The following is a 21444-nucleotide window of genomic DNA, read 5'->3' on the forward strand; positions in this document are numbered from 1 at the left end:
TGTTGGATTTGTATTATTAGAGCTTTCTGACTTGAGTTCACGTGCATTTTCTCAGTAGGGAAATTATTTTTCACGTGCGGTGCCGGTGATAATGCTTCTTACGTCCGTTTCGGAGAACCAGAGGACTAATATTTCAATCGATCGCTCCGGCATGGCACCGAAATCTGCGTTCTGATTCGGTTCTAGTACATAACGGTTACATAGGTACCGGTGCCATATTGGTACCGGAATTCGGTACCCAACCCTATTCGCACTTGTGTGTTCACTTCCGTTGGGGTTGAGTCAAGCTAACCCGCGATTTTAATGAAATAGTCGTACTAGCGAGTAAGTGGCAAGCCCTCGATCACATAGCTGCGCTGTCGGAACACGTCTGCCCTTTTTGACTGGCATTCTCTTCCCCTCCATCTTTCTTCCACTCTTTAAACTCTCTCCTCTACGATGGTATTTTAAGACCTACAAGACAATATAAAGTAAACAGAGGAATTGTCCTGCGTACGAGAGGGCCTCATTTTACATAAACAAACAGTGCTCAGGAGAGCGGCCTTGTCAACAGCCCAAGCCTTTTCCACACACTCAGCACTCAGAGACGGGGTGGGGGTAGATGGCGAGAGAGAAATCAGGCACCCTCTCTCCGGCCTGTCCCACCTCCCCGTCTTCAGCTACAGAGGGGACATTGTCCAGGCCTTTAAGTTAAGACAGCATTCCTGTAGTGCAAGACGGTTCAGGAAACCTGAAAACCGGTGTACGAATGTTTGCACAATTGACCAAATAAACTTTTTTTTTTTCTTCTGTAAGGATAAACTAAACAAATCCAAATTAATTTAGAAATATTTCTGTCTCTCTTTTGCTGTGTAGAAGAAGTGTGCTGTATGAATGCTGCGTCTTGTTAGGAGGCCAGGAATTGCATGAGACGTAAACCAATTCTCCTTTTTCCCCTTTTAATGTTACTACTTCATCAAGTGGCGACCGTTTAAAAACCTTCCCACCGTTGGACGCGTTCCACCGAAGACCCTTTCTAGAAACCTGATTATTGACTGAGATTAAAACCAGAAAGTTCCTTAAAGTAAGAACTGTCAAGCCAAACATTATTTTCCTCTTCTGGTTTTCCACACAAGCTTGGCGTCGTTCTAGACGTCGGATTTTTTTTTTTTTGAACAAGGCGAAATAAAGACCTAATTTACAGACGTTCCTCCTGAAAGGAGAGTGGTTTATGAATCTGTACATGAGGGCAAACCACAGGGGCTGAAGAAATGCTACAGGAAGTAGATAAAAGAATGCAGGGAGCTGTTCCCAAGGCCGTAACGCAGATCTCTTTCCTGTTGATCATATCACGTCCTGCGCTAGCCGCATGGAATCATTCTGAATTTGCTGTGTTTTTGCAATGGATTTTATCTCTTTGGCCAATTATCTTCATATGGCATTATGCTTACAGTATGGCACAGATAGCAAGAGTGCCATCGTTACACAGTGGTTTTAATTAGTTTGTGTTTTTAATGTAATGAAGCAGAACTGCTCCGTATCTTAATGCATCTGCTTTTTATTTTATTGTTACTCTAATTTTTGAAAACTCATTTGCAATACTTTCTAATTAATTTCTGCTACTTATGCTTATACAGTCCTAGAAAAAGCTAATACATATGATAGCTTTTTCTGTAGCCGTTTGTAAGTTACTGAAAAGTTTAAACACTGTGGCTCTATCAAAAACATTGACTGTTTGTTAAACATCTCAACCAGCCTGGCATAGCAACATTGGTTCAGCCAATGGCATGAGGTTTGGGGCAGGGCTGCTTGTTTGAATGACCCACTGCAGACGGAGGCAGTTTTTGAGTCATTTTTGCACAGAAATCACATGCTTTACCTTTAAGAAACTGATATTTATTTTCATTTTTTTATATTTTTTTCATTCTTTTGCACAACTCAAAATAATAGGCTTTATTTATTTATTCATGCTTTGAAAAAAGCTGATGGCAGAAGTGTTGGTTTGATAAATAATTAAGCCTATTATTCTGAGTCTCGTCGTTATACTTTCTTTTTTATATGCAATTTGTTTCACCTCAGTATTCAGGTGTGTGTTTATCTTTTTGTCATTGTAAAGTATATTTTCATTTGTCTGCACTCACATTCATTTGTCCTTGTGGGAAAACTCTGGACTGTGAATCAAAATGATTTCAAGTGTCCGAAGACAAATCGTGAATCTAAAATGGATGCAGTTAGCCTGATCTTTTAGGGCCGTGCTCCGTTGGGAGCAATATAAAAAAATATTTCCCGAAGCAAAACAGACTGAAGCCTCATTGGAGATTCTGTGTTGGCTTTAGTGAGTGTGTGTGAGCCGCTGACGTCATTCTCCATTGATAAGATTGTGCTGGCAGTGGTCAGCGCTCATCAAAACCCACTTCATGTTCGCTTGCATGTCCTGCAGTGAAATTCACCCCCACCTCCCCATTTTGGTCACAAAAAACAGCGAGCTCTCGCTCAGAGCTGTGTACTGACTTCATGCATCACTCCATGCTAATAAAACTTGATTGTGCCGGGGATAAAGTTTAAGGGGGTGGGGGGGCTTCAGGCTTCATCAGTCTGGTATTTTTAACAGCTGTTTTCAGTTATTACCTCGCAGTCAGAGCTTCCTGGGGCCTCGGGAGGGGGAGAGAGGGAGAGCGGGGTGCGGGGGGTAGTTAGGGGTAAAGCATTATGGGAAAGAAACGAAGCAAGCTGTGGGGATGAGGGTGCCAGGTGGGTGAGAAAGTGGGCATGCGGCCAAGAAGTAAGTGTGTGTGTGCGTGTCCTGTTGGCTTAGTTGGAGCACGTGAACACTGCGATAACGCGTTATCTCATCGCATCCCACATGGAGTCTCACATGGCCTTGTTGTGCCCGCTGCGTCATGCCAGGCTGAAAAGGCCACGGGAGATCTGATATCTGCAGCATCAGGATTTTCTTGTAGGGTGAGGTGTACTTTCAGCTAATTCCTTATGTGATCAGTTGCTTGTGATATGGTTATCATTGCGTGCTTTTAATTACTGCTCTGTAATTTAATTACTGTCTTTCCCCCCTAATGTTACCTTTAGCACAAAGAATGCATGTCTTCTGACTTACGAAACCTGATAAAAAGAGAGTGGCTGATATGGAGTTTTTAAGGGCCGATTCCAACATTGTCATGCTTTGTGAAATTCAGCTTGCGTAGCTGGAAGCATCTGCATTCACATATTTACTTAAAGTATGCTTCTGGCCTTATTTTATGCAATATTTATAATGCAATAAACTTTTCGGTTGCACAATATATATATATATATATAATATGATATGATACCGACATATATTGTGCAACCGTAAAGTGTATGTATATATATATATATATATATACATTGTATAAACAGAGTAACGTTACGTGCGATCGCGAATCTCGAAAGTGAAAGTGAAACTAAAAGCGATCATGCATTCAAAAGCATGATGCCAGTTTCAATGCCAGGTATAATAGCGGCTCCCTGATGCCGAAATATATATGTAGTATAATTACTCAATTAAATAACTGCGAGGAAAAATATTGAAATATATATTTTCATCCCATCTCGTATTTATTCCCTTTAGGGGTTCTGCCTACACGTCATTTTCTTTCCGAACATGGTATTGGGATGCGGGAGGAATGGGGGAGGGGATCACGATGCCGGCTCAACATCGTGATGTCTATCAGCCATCAGCGATGGACGATGGCATTGTCTATCGGCCCAACCCTAATATACTGTATAAATGCAGTATATATATAGATAGATAGATAGATAGATATATTAGTACTTGATAGTGCTTGCTTGTGGACGGACTTGACATTAAAGTGTCGAAATTTTAGAGATTTACTAGTATCGACTTGCTCCAAAAAAGATTTAAGTTCAGTATCTTCAAAACAGCAGTTAAGCCCACAAATAATTGTCCAAACACTGAAGGGCGTTGCTGGCATTAGCAGTGAGTGTATGTATTATTGTGATGGTGTCAACCATAAGCTTCGCCCATATTGAGCACCTTTCCCCATCTTAAGGAGTCATCGGTGGAGAAGCTCTTTGTGGGCAGGGGCTAGGGGGTGGGCCGGCAGCCCCGATTCTCGTGTGAAATGAGGGATGTTCTATAGTGACTCTTGGCCGAGGCGGCAGGGAGTGTATGGGAGCTTTTATGAATAGGGGCCTTTCAGTCGTTCAGTATGGCTCTGAAAGGCTGAACAAAAGCCTAGAGGGTGGCGACTGAGAGCTACACGGTTGATCCACAAAACACTTCACTTTGCAGCAGCGTAGTCGTAATCCCTAAGACATCAGCCATTCCAAACGTAGGCATTCAAGAAATGTCACATAAACAAAGTGGACGGCTGACAAATCTTCGAGAAGTTTAACGCCATAATTGGCGTTCAATTGGCCAGGCTTATGGTTGTCAAAATGCTGGATTTGTTGTCGGTTTGGGAGTCTTATTCAAACACTATGGCTGCTGAAATTTTGTGGGAAGTTGTTTCCCTGGATCCTAAATGGAGATGGGTCGTTTTTCCATGCATTTGACAGTGAGATACATCTTCACATTGTTTCAGTTAGGGGTGAGAGGTCAAGGTTCACAGCCTGTTGACGTGACTCACAGTTGAGTGGGCACCAAAGTTCCCAGATTCCAGTAGGGGGGTCGTCGTTGCACTCCGGGCCTGGCAGCTTTTTCCCTCCCCTTCCCTTCTAAACTCTCCATTAGGATTCGCTCAGAACTGTCAGACAACATGTAGCATAAAAAACATCTTGCACACACCCTGCTGCTCACTTCCTCTCAAAAACGATGGTCCGTGGCGTGATGATTAATTAGAAAAGAAGAACAAAACAAAACCTCGCTCCAGTTCTTTTGGCTCCAGACATTCATTGGTCCGCTGCAGTCTGGCTCATTCAGATTGGTGGAGTGGAAGTGACGTAACCGCTGGCACAAAAGAGCAGCCGTGTGATTGGAGGAGAATGCGTATTGTGTGCCGTTGGGGGGTCCGTCACAGACACGGTGCTTCTACAGCTCTCACCCTGACCACAAGGTTGAGAGCAGCTCCATTGTCACATGACATGTTCACACTGGACCACAAGCTTTTGTGTGTGTGTGTGTGTGTGTGTGTGCGCATGCTTTTTTGTTTGTACATGAGAGTGTATGTCTTATCCAGCTGGGCTTTGTGGGTCAGGGCATGGGCCACCCCTCCCCGCACACAACTGCAGTTTGGACCCAGAGGCGCAGTTGAGGGCTTATGAAAACCCCCTGAGCCTTCCTCATTTCTCCAGATGAGTACCTCATTGTAATTGACTGAACAGGAGTGCACTTTTTTCCTTCTCTGTACTTTTGTGCTACTTATAAACTTGTCTAACAGTTACATTCTTTATGTCGACCAAAACTCGTTCTCTGGTTTAGTCAAAAGTGATTGCCATTTCAACAGTTACAAGTCCTGTTGAGTTTTGGTTGACAACATTAAGAAAGTTAGGGGACATAACCGTTGTTTCCAATGTAACTGTAGGTTCCCAACATATTTTCCCAATATGTAACATTTCCAATTGTTAATTTCTTAAAGACTTGTCAAAAGTGGTTACCTTTCCGACAGTTACATCCTCTGCCTTTGTTGGTGTTGTAGACAAACAAAACTCGTACTCCCCTTTGGGTTTCTTATAACCTTGTTGAAATTGGTGACACAGCAGTTGTAATGGTTACCTGGTGCTTTCAGTTTGAGTTGGGAAAAATGTTGGTAAAGTTGTAACTTAGACCCTTGATAACTTTTCCAACAGTTGCATCCTCTAACTATCAGAACTTTGGTAACTTTTCCAACAGTTATGTACTCTATCAGTTTAAACTTCGGTACTTTTAGAACTTTGGTTATTTTTTCCAATGGTTACATCCTCTAACTGTTAAAAATTTGGTAACCTTTTCCAACCATTACATCTTCTAACTGTCACAACTTTTGTAACATTATCCAACAGTTACATCCTTCAACTATTAGAACTCTGTAACATTTCCAACAGTTGTGTCGTCTAACTGTCAGAACTTTGGTAACTTTTCCAACAGTTCCAACAACCTCTAACCAAACTAATTAGGAGAAGTAACTGTTGGAAAGGTAATCACTTTTGACAAGATTATAAGTAACTTAAAATTAAGAATGAGTTTTTGTTGACTACAATGTCACAAATTATGGGATATAAATGTTTGAAAGCTTTATGGGCAGACTGTAGGAAATGTTTCAGATTTTTAACTTTTTCAACAATAATGTCCCCTAACTTTATTGATGCTGCACACAACCAAAACTTGGGTCTTATTGACTTGTTGAAAGTGGTAACCTTTCCTATAATTATGTCCTTTACCTTTGTTGATGTTGCACTTCTCAGTGGAAATTAGTGATGTGGCATTTGCAATAGTTACCAAGATCAAGTTTATAAGACACTCAATATAGAGAATGAGTTTTGGTTGATTTAAAATGTTGAAGTTTGGGAACGTAACTGTCGACATTGTCGTCAGCCACAACTCTTCTTCCCTTTGGTGACATTACAATATGACGCTAATGTTCAATATTCATGTTTTTGATTTGCAACCCAGGCGCCGGTTAGTTGAGTTGTTTAGGTTTTATACTGTTCTCTTGCGATTGTAAGCAATTCCTAGCATCACATCTCCCTCTCTCTGAAACACACCCACAGTTTGTCACGGCCAATGTCGATGGTGCGTTCCCCTAGCCGCCTGGCTCCTAGACCCAACCTCGTGAAAAACCACACAAACACGCTGTGTGTACTTTAGAACTGGTTACAGCTGCAAGCAGTGAAATCTGGATTGTGTTAGCCCATGCACTGTGATTTATAAATTGTTTCTCAGGCCATAAATTCCCACTATAATTGCACTCCAAGCCCCCTTCCACTCTCCTCACTCTTTCTCTCCCCCCTTCTTTCCCTCTCCGTCTTTCACTCCTTCGTCTCCTGCGCTTCCAAACGCACACACGCTCCAGCGGTACGTGGTCCGGCACTAATTGTTTGCAGGAGGGAACTGGTTTGACAAGGCAGAAAGTTTTTGAAATTAGGCAGGGCGGTCACAGTTGTGAGTCAGGGCTCAGGTACGGTGTGTCATGCCTCCATATCGCCCCCCTGGACTGTTATTGCACAATAGCATTTGTTAAAGATAGCACTTTAGCCATTTAGTGCAATTTCGCAAAAAAATTGCATTATTTCCTCTCCTGCGTTTAATTGCAGTGATTTTTTTTTTTCTTCTGAATTTCGCTCCCCCAGGCCTCTCAGTGGTAGATTCAAGTTTTATACTTAACAGCCAACAGGTTATAAAAAATAACCCTGTTTATTTGTTGTGCCTCAAGTTCTCCATATGGAGGAAAGCTTGTCAACAAATCCGCTTTAAACGAACAAAACTGCAGTGGCTGCTGTTTAAAGATTTTCCCGTTCTGTTGCAATTCATGATTTTTTGCGCTTTTGACGCCGGTTAGACTTGTGTTTTAGCAGGAGGGGTATATTGGGAAAGGGGTGAAGTTTGAGTTGGTGTGTGTGTGTGTGTGTGTGTGTGTATGTGCTGGGGGGAGGTAGTCTACCAAGAGAACACAATAAGCTCTTTGTCTTCATTATGCACTTAGCATTTGAGAAAAGTCTTCAACTGTCTTTAGGACCAATGCACCACATTTGGATCTCTGATTTCAGATGCATATCCTATGCATCACTTAGTCTTATTCAAATACTTAGTGCCTGCATTGTTGTTGGTCATTTTATTTTTATTATTATTATTATTATTATTGCAAAATATAGTTATTATGATAAGTTGGATGCCTACAAAGTTGTAGATTACTATAGCAAGCACTTTTGGGTTATTTAGTGGTTTTGTTATCCCTCTTGGCTGCTTATGGGTTAACAAGCCCAGGCTGTTCATTGTAAACCTGGGTATATTTTGGACTGCAGTGTTGTAACCAGATACCGAAATACTGGAAACCGCATAACTGACTTGTAATTGACTTTAAGGAGGGTGACTGCATTTTGCCTTTGCAGAAAAACAGAGCTCCCAACAGAGAGCTTATTACTTTCTCGTGGTCGTAATTGTGTTGGGTTTTATTTGACCTACTGTTTTGTCCTGCGCCACAATAACACTCTTATTCCTCGCGTTGTCAAGGTTTGTTTGTGATTTTCTCTTGAAATTATTAAAAATAAATGAATGCATTGTGTATTTGAAGTATATTTCATGAAAAAATGTTATTTTAGCTTATGCATCCAAAGTGTTTTTGTGATCAGAAACTGAAGGTGTCTCCCAAAGGTAGTTCCTTTTTTTTTTTTTTCTGCAACCGGACGGTTGGTGAATGCAAACTTGGTCCCTGTTGCTATCCCTAAATGAGCCACATTGCCATGGAAACCCCTGGTCTCCGGATGGCTGACCTCTGAACCAGTTCTTTAAGTAGGCAGTGAATGGAGGGAGTAGTGTTATCAGTGAGTTCACAATAGTATCCATGGGAACTCGGAGAGCAACTGTCAGTCATGAGTCTTTCCTGTTGAGGCTGAAGCCCAGTTCTGTGTGGAAGCCACTGGCTTGATGAAAACAGGCACTTTAACGCAGCTAATGTACTGTAGGCAGGTCAGCCAGCGCCACTGAACTACAGGAACAAACCACAAATAAGTGCTTCATTGCATTAGGAGGATTTGCAATTGGATTGGCTTTATAAGTGAAAGTTTCGGGGGATGCACTGAATTTCAACCTAATTTTTCAATACCAATAGCCGATAATTTAACGGATTATAAATGGCATAGAAAAATAGGACACTGTTTAAATTCTACACTATTTAAGAGTTGATATTTCATTTAACAGTTGATATTTAATAAAAAAATATGAACTGTATGATCATTATAGTAACTAATATTATAAATGTGTTTTTTATTAATGTTTAATGTTTATTAATCTTTTTAAAAGTCAATCTAGAATTTACATTCTTTAAATAAAATAGGTTACAAAATTAGTATTAAAGTTACCAAATTACCAAAAACGAACTATACTGAACAAATGAGACCGATAACGGTTTTTATATTTTTTTCCAGTTTAAATCAGAGATGCATCTCTTATTTAACAATACAATAAACCCTTATATTGCCTAATTATATTGTGCATCCTCAATAATATGACTTTTTTTTTTGTCCTAAAATTTGTAATATTTTGTTTCGAGGAATTTCTGTAATGCTGTGGCTGTTTATAAGCACAGAGCTGTTTTATAAGGTTTGGATCCAATTGCTGAAACAAAATTAGCGTCTGCTGATCCTTTGTACCTAAAAGTTCCCAGAAACTTGTTGAATTACTTCCTAATGTGATCGGTGGATGAATAGGTGATTTGTTGGTTACATTTCTGCACTCCAACTGCTTACTGTTCCTATAATAAGATAAGTCTGCTTTAATGAGCTTCTCCTCCTCTTCTGAGTTTAATCTCTTAAATCAGACTTCATAATTACTTCATTTTTTGCTTGTTAATGTTGTTTGTTTTTGTTGTTCGAATCCTTTGTTGTCCCATCTAGATCTGTCGTTCATATTTGGAGGCGGTCGAGAATTCCTGTCCTTTCCCCGCAAATTAATTTCTAATTAGCACAGATAGGGGTGTCGTCTGCCTATGAATTGTTTACTTAATTATCGGAAACTCTCGCAGTTCTTAAACAAACAATAGGCCTGAATGCAGACCTGTGGTGAGGGAGGGCTGGAAACCGCCGCCTCTATTGTCTTTCCCTCTGGCGGCAGTGAAAAGAGCAGCGAGAGGTGTCGCTCGCATAAATAAATGAGTCGGGTGATGTCGGACCCCTCTGGCCGCATCAGGACACTGCCCATATGCATACATGCACGTAATCCAGAGCCTTTTGTCTGGCTTAACTGTTCTGATGCTGAGATGTAATGGATTCCTTTGTGTGCCACCAGCTTTCTGCTCCATTCTAGTGGAGGGTGTGTGTGGAATGGGTGGAAACATCAGGGAGAAATGTAGGCCATGCTTTGAATGATTGACATAACCTACTTGGCTCCGCCCCACTCCGGATTTGTTTTTTCTTTCCCTTTTTCCCAAGAACGTTGTGCTATTTTGTGGAAGCTCTTGCGGTTTGAGGTACAGCGTTTAAAATCCCCGCTATCCAGAACGAAGCTTACGGTTGCAGCAACACATGTTGAGGCTTCCAGATATCTCCTTAAAGAGGTGTCTTCTTCTGTTTGTTTTGACAGAGGGCTTCATTTCCTCTAGCATATGACTGTCAGGATTGATATTTGTGACGTTTTAAGTTGTCATAATCCTGCTAAAGATCTCCATCGTCTTCGCTCAGCTGCGCGGAAAGCATTTAAGCAGCATTTCAGTCTTTCTCTGTGACCTCTTGACATCAGGTAGACAGCTACAAACGCACTCCAGGTGTATTTATGAAATTAAACCGCATGAACCTGGTTAGAAGTATGTCTTCTGTCTCAGCCTGCCCAAGGTGATGTGACACCCATTTTTTTATAATTCTGTATTTGTTTTCATAATTCAGTATATTTTTAATGTTTAGTATGCACCATATTTATTTTATTTTATTTTAATATCAGCCAGATTAATATGCTGATATTTGGCTATTTTAAGATTATTGGTATCGAGAATAATTTCATTTCATCCAGTCAGATTAATCTGATGATATTTGGCCATTTTATGATTATTGGTATTGAGAACAAATATTTAATTTATTTTGTTAAATTTTATTATTGATAGTTGGCCATTTTAAGATTATGTGAATATCAAGAATAAACGTACTTTCATTCTTTTTTTCTGTGAATGTCAGTATTAAGTACATTTAAATATACATACAATTTAAAAATGCAATACAATTAAAAAAAATCTCATTTGCTCTAAATTTAGTTGTATTATGTCGGCCGCCTTGTTCTCTAAATGTTGCTGTCAGTCTGTATAAAACCCTGGTTGGTTGAACACATATTTTCAGTTTGCAGAAAAAAAGAAAACATTGCCTTTTTGTGGTTGTGATTAGGTTTTCATAACATAATATTTGTTTGTGTTTTTGTTGATTTTCTTGGTGAAGCTTTGATTGATTTACTATGTTGCTTAGAAGGTCGTCGCTGAAATTTGACATGCATTTTGAGGGTTTCGTGTCTGTGCACCATTTCTTTTCTCTTCTCAACATGAAGTCAATGTTGCATATTGATAAGCATCTGCTCCTAGAGTTATGGCTTTCAAATACAAATCCCCAGACCCCAAGACTGTTTACTTTGGCCGATCTCCCTTTGTGTCTCCAGAAAAGCAGGGCACAGGTCCCTGCAGCCCGGTAGTCTGTGAGTTTGTGTGGGAAGGCAAAACTGAGATTGTATTTCAAGATAATATGTTAAGTTTTCAGTCAGGTGATGGTGGTTATGATGAGGAAGGTGGATTGTATTTTTTCAGTCATCCATCCACTTTAACTGCAGCTGCAAATACCAGAAACAGGGTAAGGCCCCCGACAAGAACTAGACGTTCCTCAGAGTGGTTCCTCTCAAAAACCATTCACAGATGCCCTCTGAAAGCCGACCACAGACTTAAAGGGATAGTTCAGCTGAAAATGTAAATTGTCATCATTTACTCACCCTCATATCAAACCTGCATGACTGGCTTTCTTCAGTGGAGCACAAAAAAGATATTTTGAGATGTTGCTTGGACCTCAACATTCGTCAAAATAACTTTGTTCCACAGAAGAAAGTAAGTCATACAGGTTTGGAGTGAACTGAGTTCATGTTTGGGTGAACTGTCCCTTTAAGCACATTAATTTTGACTGTCTGGCCAAATTAGATGTTTAACTTGCAACTGTCGTTTATCAACTCTACTGCAGACAACGGAAGGTGAAAGTGAACCCAACATCTTTAATAAACAGGGCACAAGGTCTCGGCTCATCCTGCCAGCTGTAAGGAAACTGTACCAGTCCCTGCTCATAAACTACTTTTGTTTTCCTCACCACCAAACCCAGCAACCCCGTCCACCGGACCATAATGTCTTTTCCATTTTTAGCCCACAGTCTTATCCAAACTTCCTCACAACAATTCCGCTTGTGATGAATGAAGTTTAAAGGGAGAAACAAAGCCTTATTAACCCCAAATGTGCCATGAAGTTTGATTTTAGAACATGTCTGGGTTGCGCAAGATGAGATTTTGTTGTTTTAGTATTGCAGGGTTGGACAATTTACAGCATGTGCCTATACAAGGGTTTACACCATTTTGGTATTGTTAGATAAGTGTCGACTACGTGTGCATATCATTGACTATTATACATTGACTGTGAAGCAGTTGTTGCCAAATGTATTTTTCTAATGAATAATCAGTTTTTGATTAGCATCCATTACATTTAAATATAAAAAATTATATAAGTATTTAATTTACTGGATTATTAAAAAATTGGCATTTAGGCATGGCTATTTAATATATAAACTATTTTATTTATTGCATTTCAGGCAAAAATACACTTATTTTGATATTCTGTTCCCATGATTATAAGATTTTGATCATATAGCCCACCCGTAGTATATATGCTTGGACATTGATGTATAAGGATTTGTCTACATTTATGTTGTCCCTTAAGTAGAACTATAAATTTGGTTTGTGAAAAGAGTTCTTGAGGTATATATGTTCACTATAACCGCAGATGCTTTCAGACCCTAGACTCAAGAGCTTAGATACGGGAATGACTCCACAGGAACATCTGATACGCTTTGACTTCTACACAAACCAGATGACTGAGCCAGGCGGGGAAGCTCCGTGAAGGGATAAAAAAAAAAACTAGATTTTATAAATTACCCCTGAAAATCATAAGCGCTGGATGCGAGGGGCCCCAGAAAAGCTGAAAGGCATCAAACTTTGACATGTGCGCACTGAGCTACGAGGGCTTTCACAATAAACGTCTCCCCCTGTATAGGAAGTCCAGTCATTCATCACTGCGTGTCTCCTCCATGCTCCTTCTCTCATTGCATACCACGCTCACCCTAACAGCGTTGCTTCTGCGTTCTCCATTGATTTATAAAGGGGCAAAATTAGAGAAAGGCAGATCTCTGTTACTGCTCCATGCATTCTGTAAGGCCCCTTCCTATTCTCCTAGTGCGTTATGGGACTTCCTCCCAGCTGTTCCTCATACTAACATACACACATATTATCCATCCAGCTGGGCATTTACTATGCTGGGACCTGCAGTCTAAATCGTATTTAACTTTCACGTTTCGCCCCCTCCCTTGGGCCTGACTGCTCCTGTCTCGGCCCCCCAAACTGTTCCAGCTAATGCTCCCAGGTGCTAAACAGCACTTGGAGTTCATCTCCACAGCTTTCAAATGAATTAAGACAAAGAACAGCTGGATTGCTGGAATCTGTGGATGACTCAGAGGTCCATTTAATTGATTTCTTCCATTCCATTCCATTTTAAATGAATATTCCAGGTTAAGTACAGGTCTACAGAAATACTTGGGTCAACAACTGTAGCTTCATGAAATTTTCATCCAAGTGCTTAACATGAGTCTGAATTATTTCCTGTGGCAAACATTTATTTAACTTTGAGTAGTCCTTTAAATCGAAAACTTGACTTTCCACCTGTCTGTTAAAGGTGGAAAATCTGGTTTTGGCGACTTTTGTTTAGTCAAGACACATTCTTCTACATCACTATATCCATATGAAGCACTTTTAAGTATAATAGAAGTATTTTTGGTTATGCAGTGACATGTAGAAAACCTGGTGCATGTGTTTATGATTGTTTGTGACGTTCTCTTTTGTCCCCTGCAGTATCTGCAAATGAAATGGCCGCTTCTTGATGTTCCCGGGACGGCAGCCCTTAAAGACTCCAGATCACCAACGCCAGGGCACTTAGTAAGTCCATCAGCAACTTCATATTCTGTATAGTTTACAATGCAATCAAAAAGGTCTTTTGATAAGTTGGGTGTAGACTAACCTTGTGTTGTGTTGTGCTTTTGCATGATATGCATCTTTAGAAAGTAAATGCTTTAAAAGGTAACATTTTGATCTGAAACCGTTAAACCTACAATAAAATGTTGCAATATATAGGTATTTAACTGAATAGGCTTGTTTAACTTGCCTTAGGAGCAAAGGTACATTGGTGGCCTGCGTAACTTATTTCGCAATGAACAACCGGAAACATTTTTTCCCACACAAGCATGACTAGCTTTCAGCCGAAACCTGGTTTAGGCCGAGGGCTTAAGCTTGTCGTTCTAAGTGTCAACAAGCAACAGACTTATTTTCATGCCATTCCACCCCCTCCGGCCACTCATGCGACCCAACTTTTGACCTGCTTCACCCTTTCCAGACACCACGGCGGAGAACCTCAGGAATGCTCGCTCCAAATGGCAGCTAATCCATTCTGGAGACACGTTTTTTTTCCACCCTCCAAGCATGGAGATTGTCAGCTCAGAACGACTGAGGTTCTGCCACAGTGACAAAGTGATCACTGACTGTGGTCCGAGCTTAAAGATTAGAGCGTTTGCCCAAGAGATTCCCAAACAGACCTTTGGGTCAGTTCTGTCTAAACGAGAATCCAATTGAAAGTTCTCAGGCCAAAGATTACGATGACCTGATAATAATACCGGTACACTGGGCCTGTTGAGTCTGGTGTTTTGTCTTTATTTACTTAGCATGTGTTTCATAAAGTGCCTATTATCATGCTTGGGGACTCCAGACAGACTGCAAATATGCAGCGGGGGGATTTCAATCCAATTATACGGAGATGATTTGACCATTGAAGCCTGTTGATGCTGACTTTGCTTTAACACTCAGTATTGTGTTGTCCTTACAGAATGTACAAACAGTGAATGCTACTGTTCACCCGTCAGAAAAACACACTTTGCTTCCTCATTAGATGTTGGCATTGGGGATTAATTTCTGGCATGCAGATCTGGGGGAATCTCTTGTAATCGGAGGATTAATTAGAGCCAGTAAATAATTTAGGTGACATGCTAGAGGGTTTATTGTGTTTCTAATGAATGGCAGGGGCTGTTGAAATAACACCAGGCTGCCGAGCTGTGGAAACCATTTCTGTGGCTGCACAGATTGGGTCCAGAAGGCACACATGCTAATAGGGTGAGCCAGAGCGGTCCGAAAGGCTCAATTATTCAGGAACCAGGTTTGTTTAGCATTCCATTGGCATCCCTCTGAATGTGTGCAAGGGTGATATTGCAGCACCGAGCCCACCTTTTCACATCGCCTTCCATACAATGCATCTGGACCCAGGCCGCATGAATAATACATCAAACCAGAACAGAGAGGCAGGAGATGTGTGAGGCATTGTAGGAACTTCAGATTTGTCAACCCCTTTGTAAGCTGTGTGTGAGATTTATTTTTTCAGTCAGAATCATACAAAAGTCCTGTAACAGTACTGTGGTTCATGTATCAAGTAGCAATACTATGGTACTTTGAAATATAAGATGGTACAGTTAGATTCCATATTCGTATATATCATGGTACTCTAAGGAACTTCAAAGAATAGCATGGTAATGTCCAAAAAATACAGTATTATCATGTTTATGTTTTCACATGGTGTTATATAATGGTGGTACATTAAGAATTTTTTTAGTAGTCTTTCTGAGAGCCCATACTCTTCATAGATAGAATATAAGTTTGATTTCTAGGTAGTTTAACTGAATGTCCTTCAGCTTTTCTGTGTGTTAGTGCTAACTTTGATGCTAATCCTTCACAGAAAAAATACACAACAGATCAAGTTGTAGGCACTCAGAGTCTTGTATCTGATATGAAATGATCTCACAGTGATATCGCAAGTGCAAAACCTGGTTCTTAAAACTCACAGTAAGTCACCATGTTTAGCAAACACTTATGTTAGCAACAGCCGACGCAGCAATTGCACTTTGGCTAGCCAGTACCTAAGATGTTGTCTGTCTCGAAAGCATGCTTGCACATTAGGTCTAGTCAAGAAATTATGGTTTAAATAATTTATTATAAACTAATAGTCTTTACCAGGCATTAGTCATGAGTCCACAAGCCATTTTCACATTGTTTTCAAAAATCAGATTACAAATGGAAATTCCATTTAAATTGCCTGCTAATGGCATTGACAATTGATGTGTCTTAGTGAAAGCATGATGTTTGTGCTGATGGGAAAAGTGTTGCGTGTTCATGCAAAAACCAAATCATGTGATTTGAGTTTTTCCATTAATGCTGTTGTGGCCTTCATTTACGTTGTCTGGTAAAGTATGAGGATGTAAATCTATGTGAAACCAGATGCAGATTGCTAAAAACCCAGAAAATAGTTCTTAATAGAGATGCTAAAATTAAATTCAAAGGCATGTATCTGTAAAAGATGGTGATAATTGTAAATTGCGCCCCATTGTTAGGGATCATACTGTTTGGCACATACTGCTAGTTTTGGCTTGTCCTTTCCTCACTATTATCCTTCATTTAAATCTGTATTTAGCCTCTCATTCTTCCACTGCTAAAGCAGTTCATTGTGTCTTGATCCCTCTTGCTCAAACGCCTGTTTGCTTAGTAACTCAAGTAAGAGATGGAGGAGGTGAAGCCAAAAGAAGAAAAAAAACAATAGGCCACATTTGCTTCTTACTCCACAATGTGCTTGTTTTAGCAGAGCTCCAGTTTTAACAGCTCCATGTGGTGGCACCAGAAATCGTCTTTGGGCGGGTTCCTTTGCTAGCGGGCGGAGAAGAGCAACAGATTAATCAGCAGGTGTAGAGCGCTGACCCTGCACTTTTTGTACAGTTGTGACTTTTGTCGTTTCAAATGGCTACGACACCTTCTTGTGGAGAGTCACTCCAAAGAACTCAAAGAAAACAGTTCAAAGAGGTACAATATTTGGCTAACTTTAGTTCTGAGTGTCTCATAAAATAATAGTCATTGAATGAAAGACTGACCTAGCACAATTGGTAAATATGTGCTTGAGAACTCTGGACTCCATGTAATTTAACTATGTGATACAAAAGGTGGAACAATGTTTACACAATGACTCACTTTTTCTGTTTGGCGAGGTGTTTTGTCAGCTGTTTTTTTCTGTTGTGCTGGTCAGGCGTCTTCTCCTCCTACAGACCAACTTACAAAAGTGGATTTAGGGAGATTTATAAGGCTTCGCCCTTGATGAACCTCAGAACTTGTTTGAACAAAAGGTTAAAAGATCCAGGTACTTGTTGACAGACCACAATTGAAGAAGAACCCATTTCTGCCATCTAAAGGTGGATTCCAGCATATTGCAACCTGAAGGGTTGACTTGAGAAAATGTTGTTGTTATGCCATTGTCCTTACGTTACTGAACCCAATGACTCGGCTTGCATATGTTTTCAACCCTGATCCCCCCCTTGTGTTAATCTGGTGGACACTTCCTTTCTTCTAGTTGTAAAGAGCCCACTCAAACAACAAACAGGAGGACTCGAACAAGTGTTGATATGGATCCTTGGGATGTTTGGAGTCGGCTGGTCCAATCCAGTTCATTTGTAAGAGGGGCGAGGGGCCCAGTCTGGTGGCAGTCTACGCTTGGGATGTTGGCGTCGGAGGCAAAACGGTTGGCGTGTTGACACAGCAGGGATTCTTGGCAGTTGGATCGCGAGAGAGACCATTAGCCTCAACAGCTAATATCATAGTGCAGTGGACAAACACAATCTTAGATGAACAGTGCAAGTTGTCCTCTACCTTTCTTTCTCAATTAGACTACTGACATATCTTTAAAACAATCCTTTGATGCACCTTGCAGGGTTTCCAGAAGCCAAGCTCAGCTTGTCTCGGCTAATGCAATGCTAAATTATGTACAAACACAGAGACAGACAGTCAGACAGATAGATGGAACGAGAAAGGCAAGGAATCTGATGAGAGATCTGGATGTGTTTGGACTGTGGGAAACGAGAGCCAGTCTTGTCTCAATGCAAGCCTTGTTCATGTTCACAGAGTGCTGGTTGGAGCAGAGGTCAAACCCACTGCCTACGTAGAGGTGGGGGGAAGGTTAGCATGGAGGAAACAAGACCGCATTCTCCACTTTAGCTCCCTTGTGACGTCCTGAGCCAACAAGTACCCCATTCAATCTATGACTCACCACCTTGCATTGGCTTATGTACAGATCACAGCAGTGCTGCTTCTGATAATATTATAGTCCTACTGGTATATTTATGTGGTCAGGGTTCTGGACATATGCTAGAAAATTATATGTTAATATAGGTTCCTCCAGCATTCCTGCAACTTCAGTTGACTATGTGCTAAAAATGATGAGTTATTATTGAAGTAAACATATCGAAAGTTTACCTCACTTTAACTACAGCAAGATTCTCTTCAAACTGCTGGTACGTCATTACGTTGGTTGTCCTGAAAGAGAAAACTGTGTAGAGATTTGCTAATGCTCACTATAATGTGCCCCTTGCTGCAAATCTTAGAATTTTAAACTGAAATGTGGAATTGAACTTGCTTTGCTTAGTATTTGCATTAATGTACTTGCAACACTCGAAAGTAATATGTCCTTTTTACAATCACATTAGCCTAGCTGTGGGGTAGCCAGCCCTGCTCCTGGGGGGTTGCCTTCCTGCAGACTTCAGTTCCAATTTTGCTCCAACAAGATTTTAAGTAATCCTGAAGACCCAGATTAGCTGCTTAAGGTGTGTTTATTTGGAGTTGGTGCTAAACTCTGCAGAATGGTAGCTTTTCCAGGAGTGGGCTTGCCTATCGGTTTCCAAAATTGTGCCGCCTTAACAATCTCAAAAGTCGTCCTGATCTGTTAACCTATTTCCAACTTTCCAAGAGAAGCACTGAAGGGTTTGTTACAACAGGTGCCACCTTTAGCTGCCTCTTGTGGCAGGTGTTGTAAACAAGATCTCTGCCACTTCCCTTCACATGTCAGGCCTGTGTTGGAGTCAATTATGGTGAGTGGCAGCTGGAAACAGCTTTCTCTTGTTGCTAGTATGCTACGCGAGAAATGCCTGCTAAGGGTGTTAGGTGTGATTTCTCCCACCCTCCATGCAGCCGGTCAAATGCCCAACTGGTGTTTATTTTCCTTTGGGAGAAGTAGGGAAAAGTAAACTCTGCTGCCGAGACCCATTGTTCTTTAAAACTCTCTGGCGCCGTTCACGAGTAATGAGGCCTAATGGCTATTTTCTTCTTTTCGGTTGTTTAAACATGCACTTATTTCATTCCCCCCTCCCTCACCTCTTTCTTGTTCTCATTTTGTTTTTCAGTCCAATAAGGTTCCAGTTGTACAACACCCCCATCATGTTCATCCCCTTACGCCGCTGATCACCTACAGCAATGAACACTTCTCCCCTGGAACGCCTCCCTCTCACCTCTCGCCGGAAATTCTTGACCCAAAGACAGGTAAGCACCACCAACAGCAATCTTCAGATGCATTTGCTAAAGCTTCGAGAAAGTAGTATGATCCAAAAAATGCTGAGTCATGACTTGTTTTGATGGGGTTTATTGCAGTAATATGGGGATAGAAGTAGTTACAGGTGAAGTGCGTCATTTTTGGCGCCACTAGTGGCACTAAATGGAATTGCAGTCATATTTTTTTATCTGCCTGACTGAACCAGTGGTGTGATTTTTGGGGCAGGACTACCTATTTGCAGGACAATGGTAGACAAGGGGGAGTGTTTGAAGATGATGCAATTTGATTTGGTGCCAGTTGCAGCACAGAAGTTCACCCTTAAATTGACTTTTGTTAATATTTGTATTCAGTTTTCATAATCAGCGTTGGTTTCCTCAGGCATACCAAGGACCCCTCACCCTTCAGAGCTGTCCCCATATTACCCTCTCTCTCCTGGGGCAGTTGGACAGATCCCTCACCCTCTAGGATGGCTGGTTCCTCAGTAAGTCTGAACCCTGTGGCCTTTAAATGCATAACATCAACCTTATTTTACCCATGCAGATGGCTTAATGAAGTTTGTTGCTATTTTTGAAAGTTCTTCTAGCAAAAAAATTATCTGTTTGTCCCTGATTTTGCTTTAGCCAGTTGTTTGAGTGCTGTTTTTCTATCTTCAGGCAAGGCCAACATATGTACTCCATTCCTCCTGGGGGCTTCAGACACCCCTACCCTGCACTCGCCATGAACGCCTCCATGTCTAGGTATGTAACAGAGGGCAAGACCTTCTTTTCTGCACCAACATGCTGATTTATAGTTAAACTCGTATCTATTAATAGACATGAGATGCAGACAGCGCGATTCCTCCCTAAAGGCTCAGAGAAGAGTTAGTACAGGAAACTGCTGATGTATTTTTTGCTCAAAAATGGTGCCTTAATACCTCTCTTTCTCTTTCAACTCTGTGCCATGTTCCAGAAAGGAAATCTTTTTTTAAATGCAACACAGTTTGTTTTATCTTGCTCAGATAAATGTACAACGTAATCGCCAATGTTCAACGCTAATAACAAAATTATTAGATAACACAGAAAATTTGTTTAGCGTGCCATTTGGTATACAAAATGGTGTTAAAAAATTGTCATATGCATGCAAATCCGACCAAACTTATTTTAGTTCATGTTAGTGTTGCAGAAACTCAAGGGTGTAAGATTTTTTTTTTTTTCACTTTTTACCATATTACTGTAGATATGCTAGGCATTATATGAAAGTAGCACTTCCTGAAGCTCTTGCTGAATAGAAACTTCTCTAGTGCATGATTTTATCATATTCTTTCCATTCAATTAATGCTTAAAATTTCCTTAGGTTGCTGGATGAGTTCAGTTTTCGCACGTCAGCATGAAATCTCGCTGTCTTAAATTGTCATATTCATGCAAATCCGACCAAACTTATTTTAGTTCATGTTAGTGTTGCAGAAACTCAAGGGTGTAAGATTTTATTTTTTTTCACTTTTTACCATATTACTGTAGATATGCTAGGCATTATATGAAAGTAGCACTTCCTGAAGCTCTTGCTGAATAGAAACTTCTCTAGTGCATGATTTTATCATATTCTTTCCATTCAATTAATGCTTAAAATTTCCTTAGGTTGCTGGATGAGTTCAGTTTTCGCACGTCAGCATGAAATCTCGCTGTCTTTTAATCTCCCACTATTGCTTTCACACTTATCTTATGGCTGTGCACCTTTCGTTGGTCTGTAGAAGGAGAGAGATCTCTTTCTGTTCTGCGTTCATTTTGTGGCACAGTGAAGTGCTGTAATCCAGTAGAAATATGTGTTTTACCAGAGTGTGCACATCACAGATTGGAACAGTTTTTCCCCCTGATCTGTGAAAATGACAATGCTGCTATTGTATTAGCTGTTATGAATCTGAAAGTCTAGAGTAGAAGATTTTTCCAGATTCAGCTGCTAGTTGCTATTTTTGAAAGTTCTTCTAGCAAAAAGATTATAGTTTAGATATAGATTATAGTAAAAGATAGTTGCTCCAGTGTGATCTATCTATCTATCTATCTATCTATCTATCTATCTATCTGTCTGTCTGTCTGTCTGTCTGTCTAATGTATGCATATATTTTTATCTATCTATCTATCATTTGCATATATTTTATCTATCTATCTATCTGTCTGTCTGTCTGTCT

General features: G+C 40.5%; 1 protein-coding gene across 1 annotated transcript in view; it reads left to right on the top strand.

The window, feature by feature from the left end:
- Positions 1-21444, top strand: part of tcf7l1a (transcription factor 7 like 1a) — a 29165-nt gene that overhangs the window by 4648 nt on the left and 3073 nt on the right. The window contains exons 4-7 of the mRNA XM_016576448.1: positions 13736-13819; positions 19138-19273; positions 19662-19764; positions 19937-20020. Of these exons, the coding sequence (XP_016431934.1) occupies positions 13736-13819; positions 19138-19273; positions 19662-19764; positions 19937-20020 (407 nt within the window). The remainder of the gene's footprint in view (positions 1-13735; positions 13820-19137; positions 19274-19661; positions 19765-19936; positions 20021-21444) is intronic.

The sequence above is a fragment of the Sinocyclocheilus rhinocerous genome, unplaced genomic scaffold (assembly GCF_001515625.1).
Source record: "Sinocyclocheilus rhinocerous isolate Xijiao unplaced genomic scaffold, SAMN03320098_v1.1 scaffold623, whole genome shotgun sequence".
NCBI lineage: Eukaryota > Metazoa > Chordata > Actinopteri > Cypriniformes > Cyprinidae > Sinocyclocheilus > Sinocyclocheilus rhinocerous.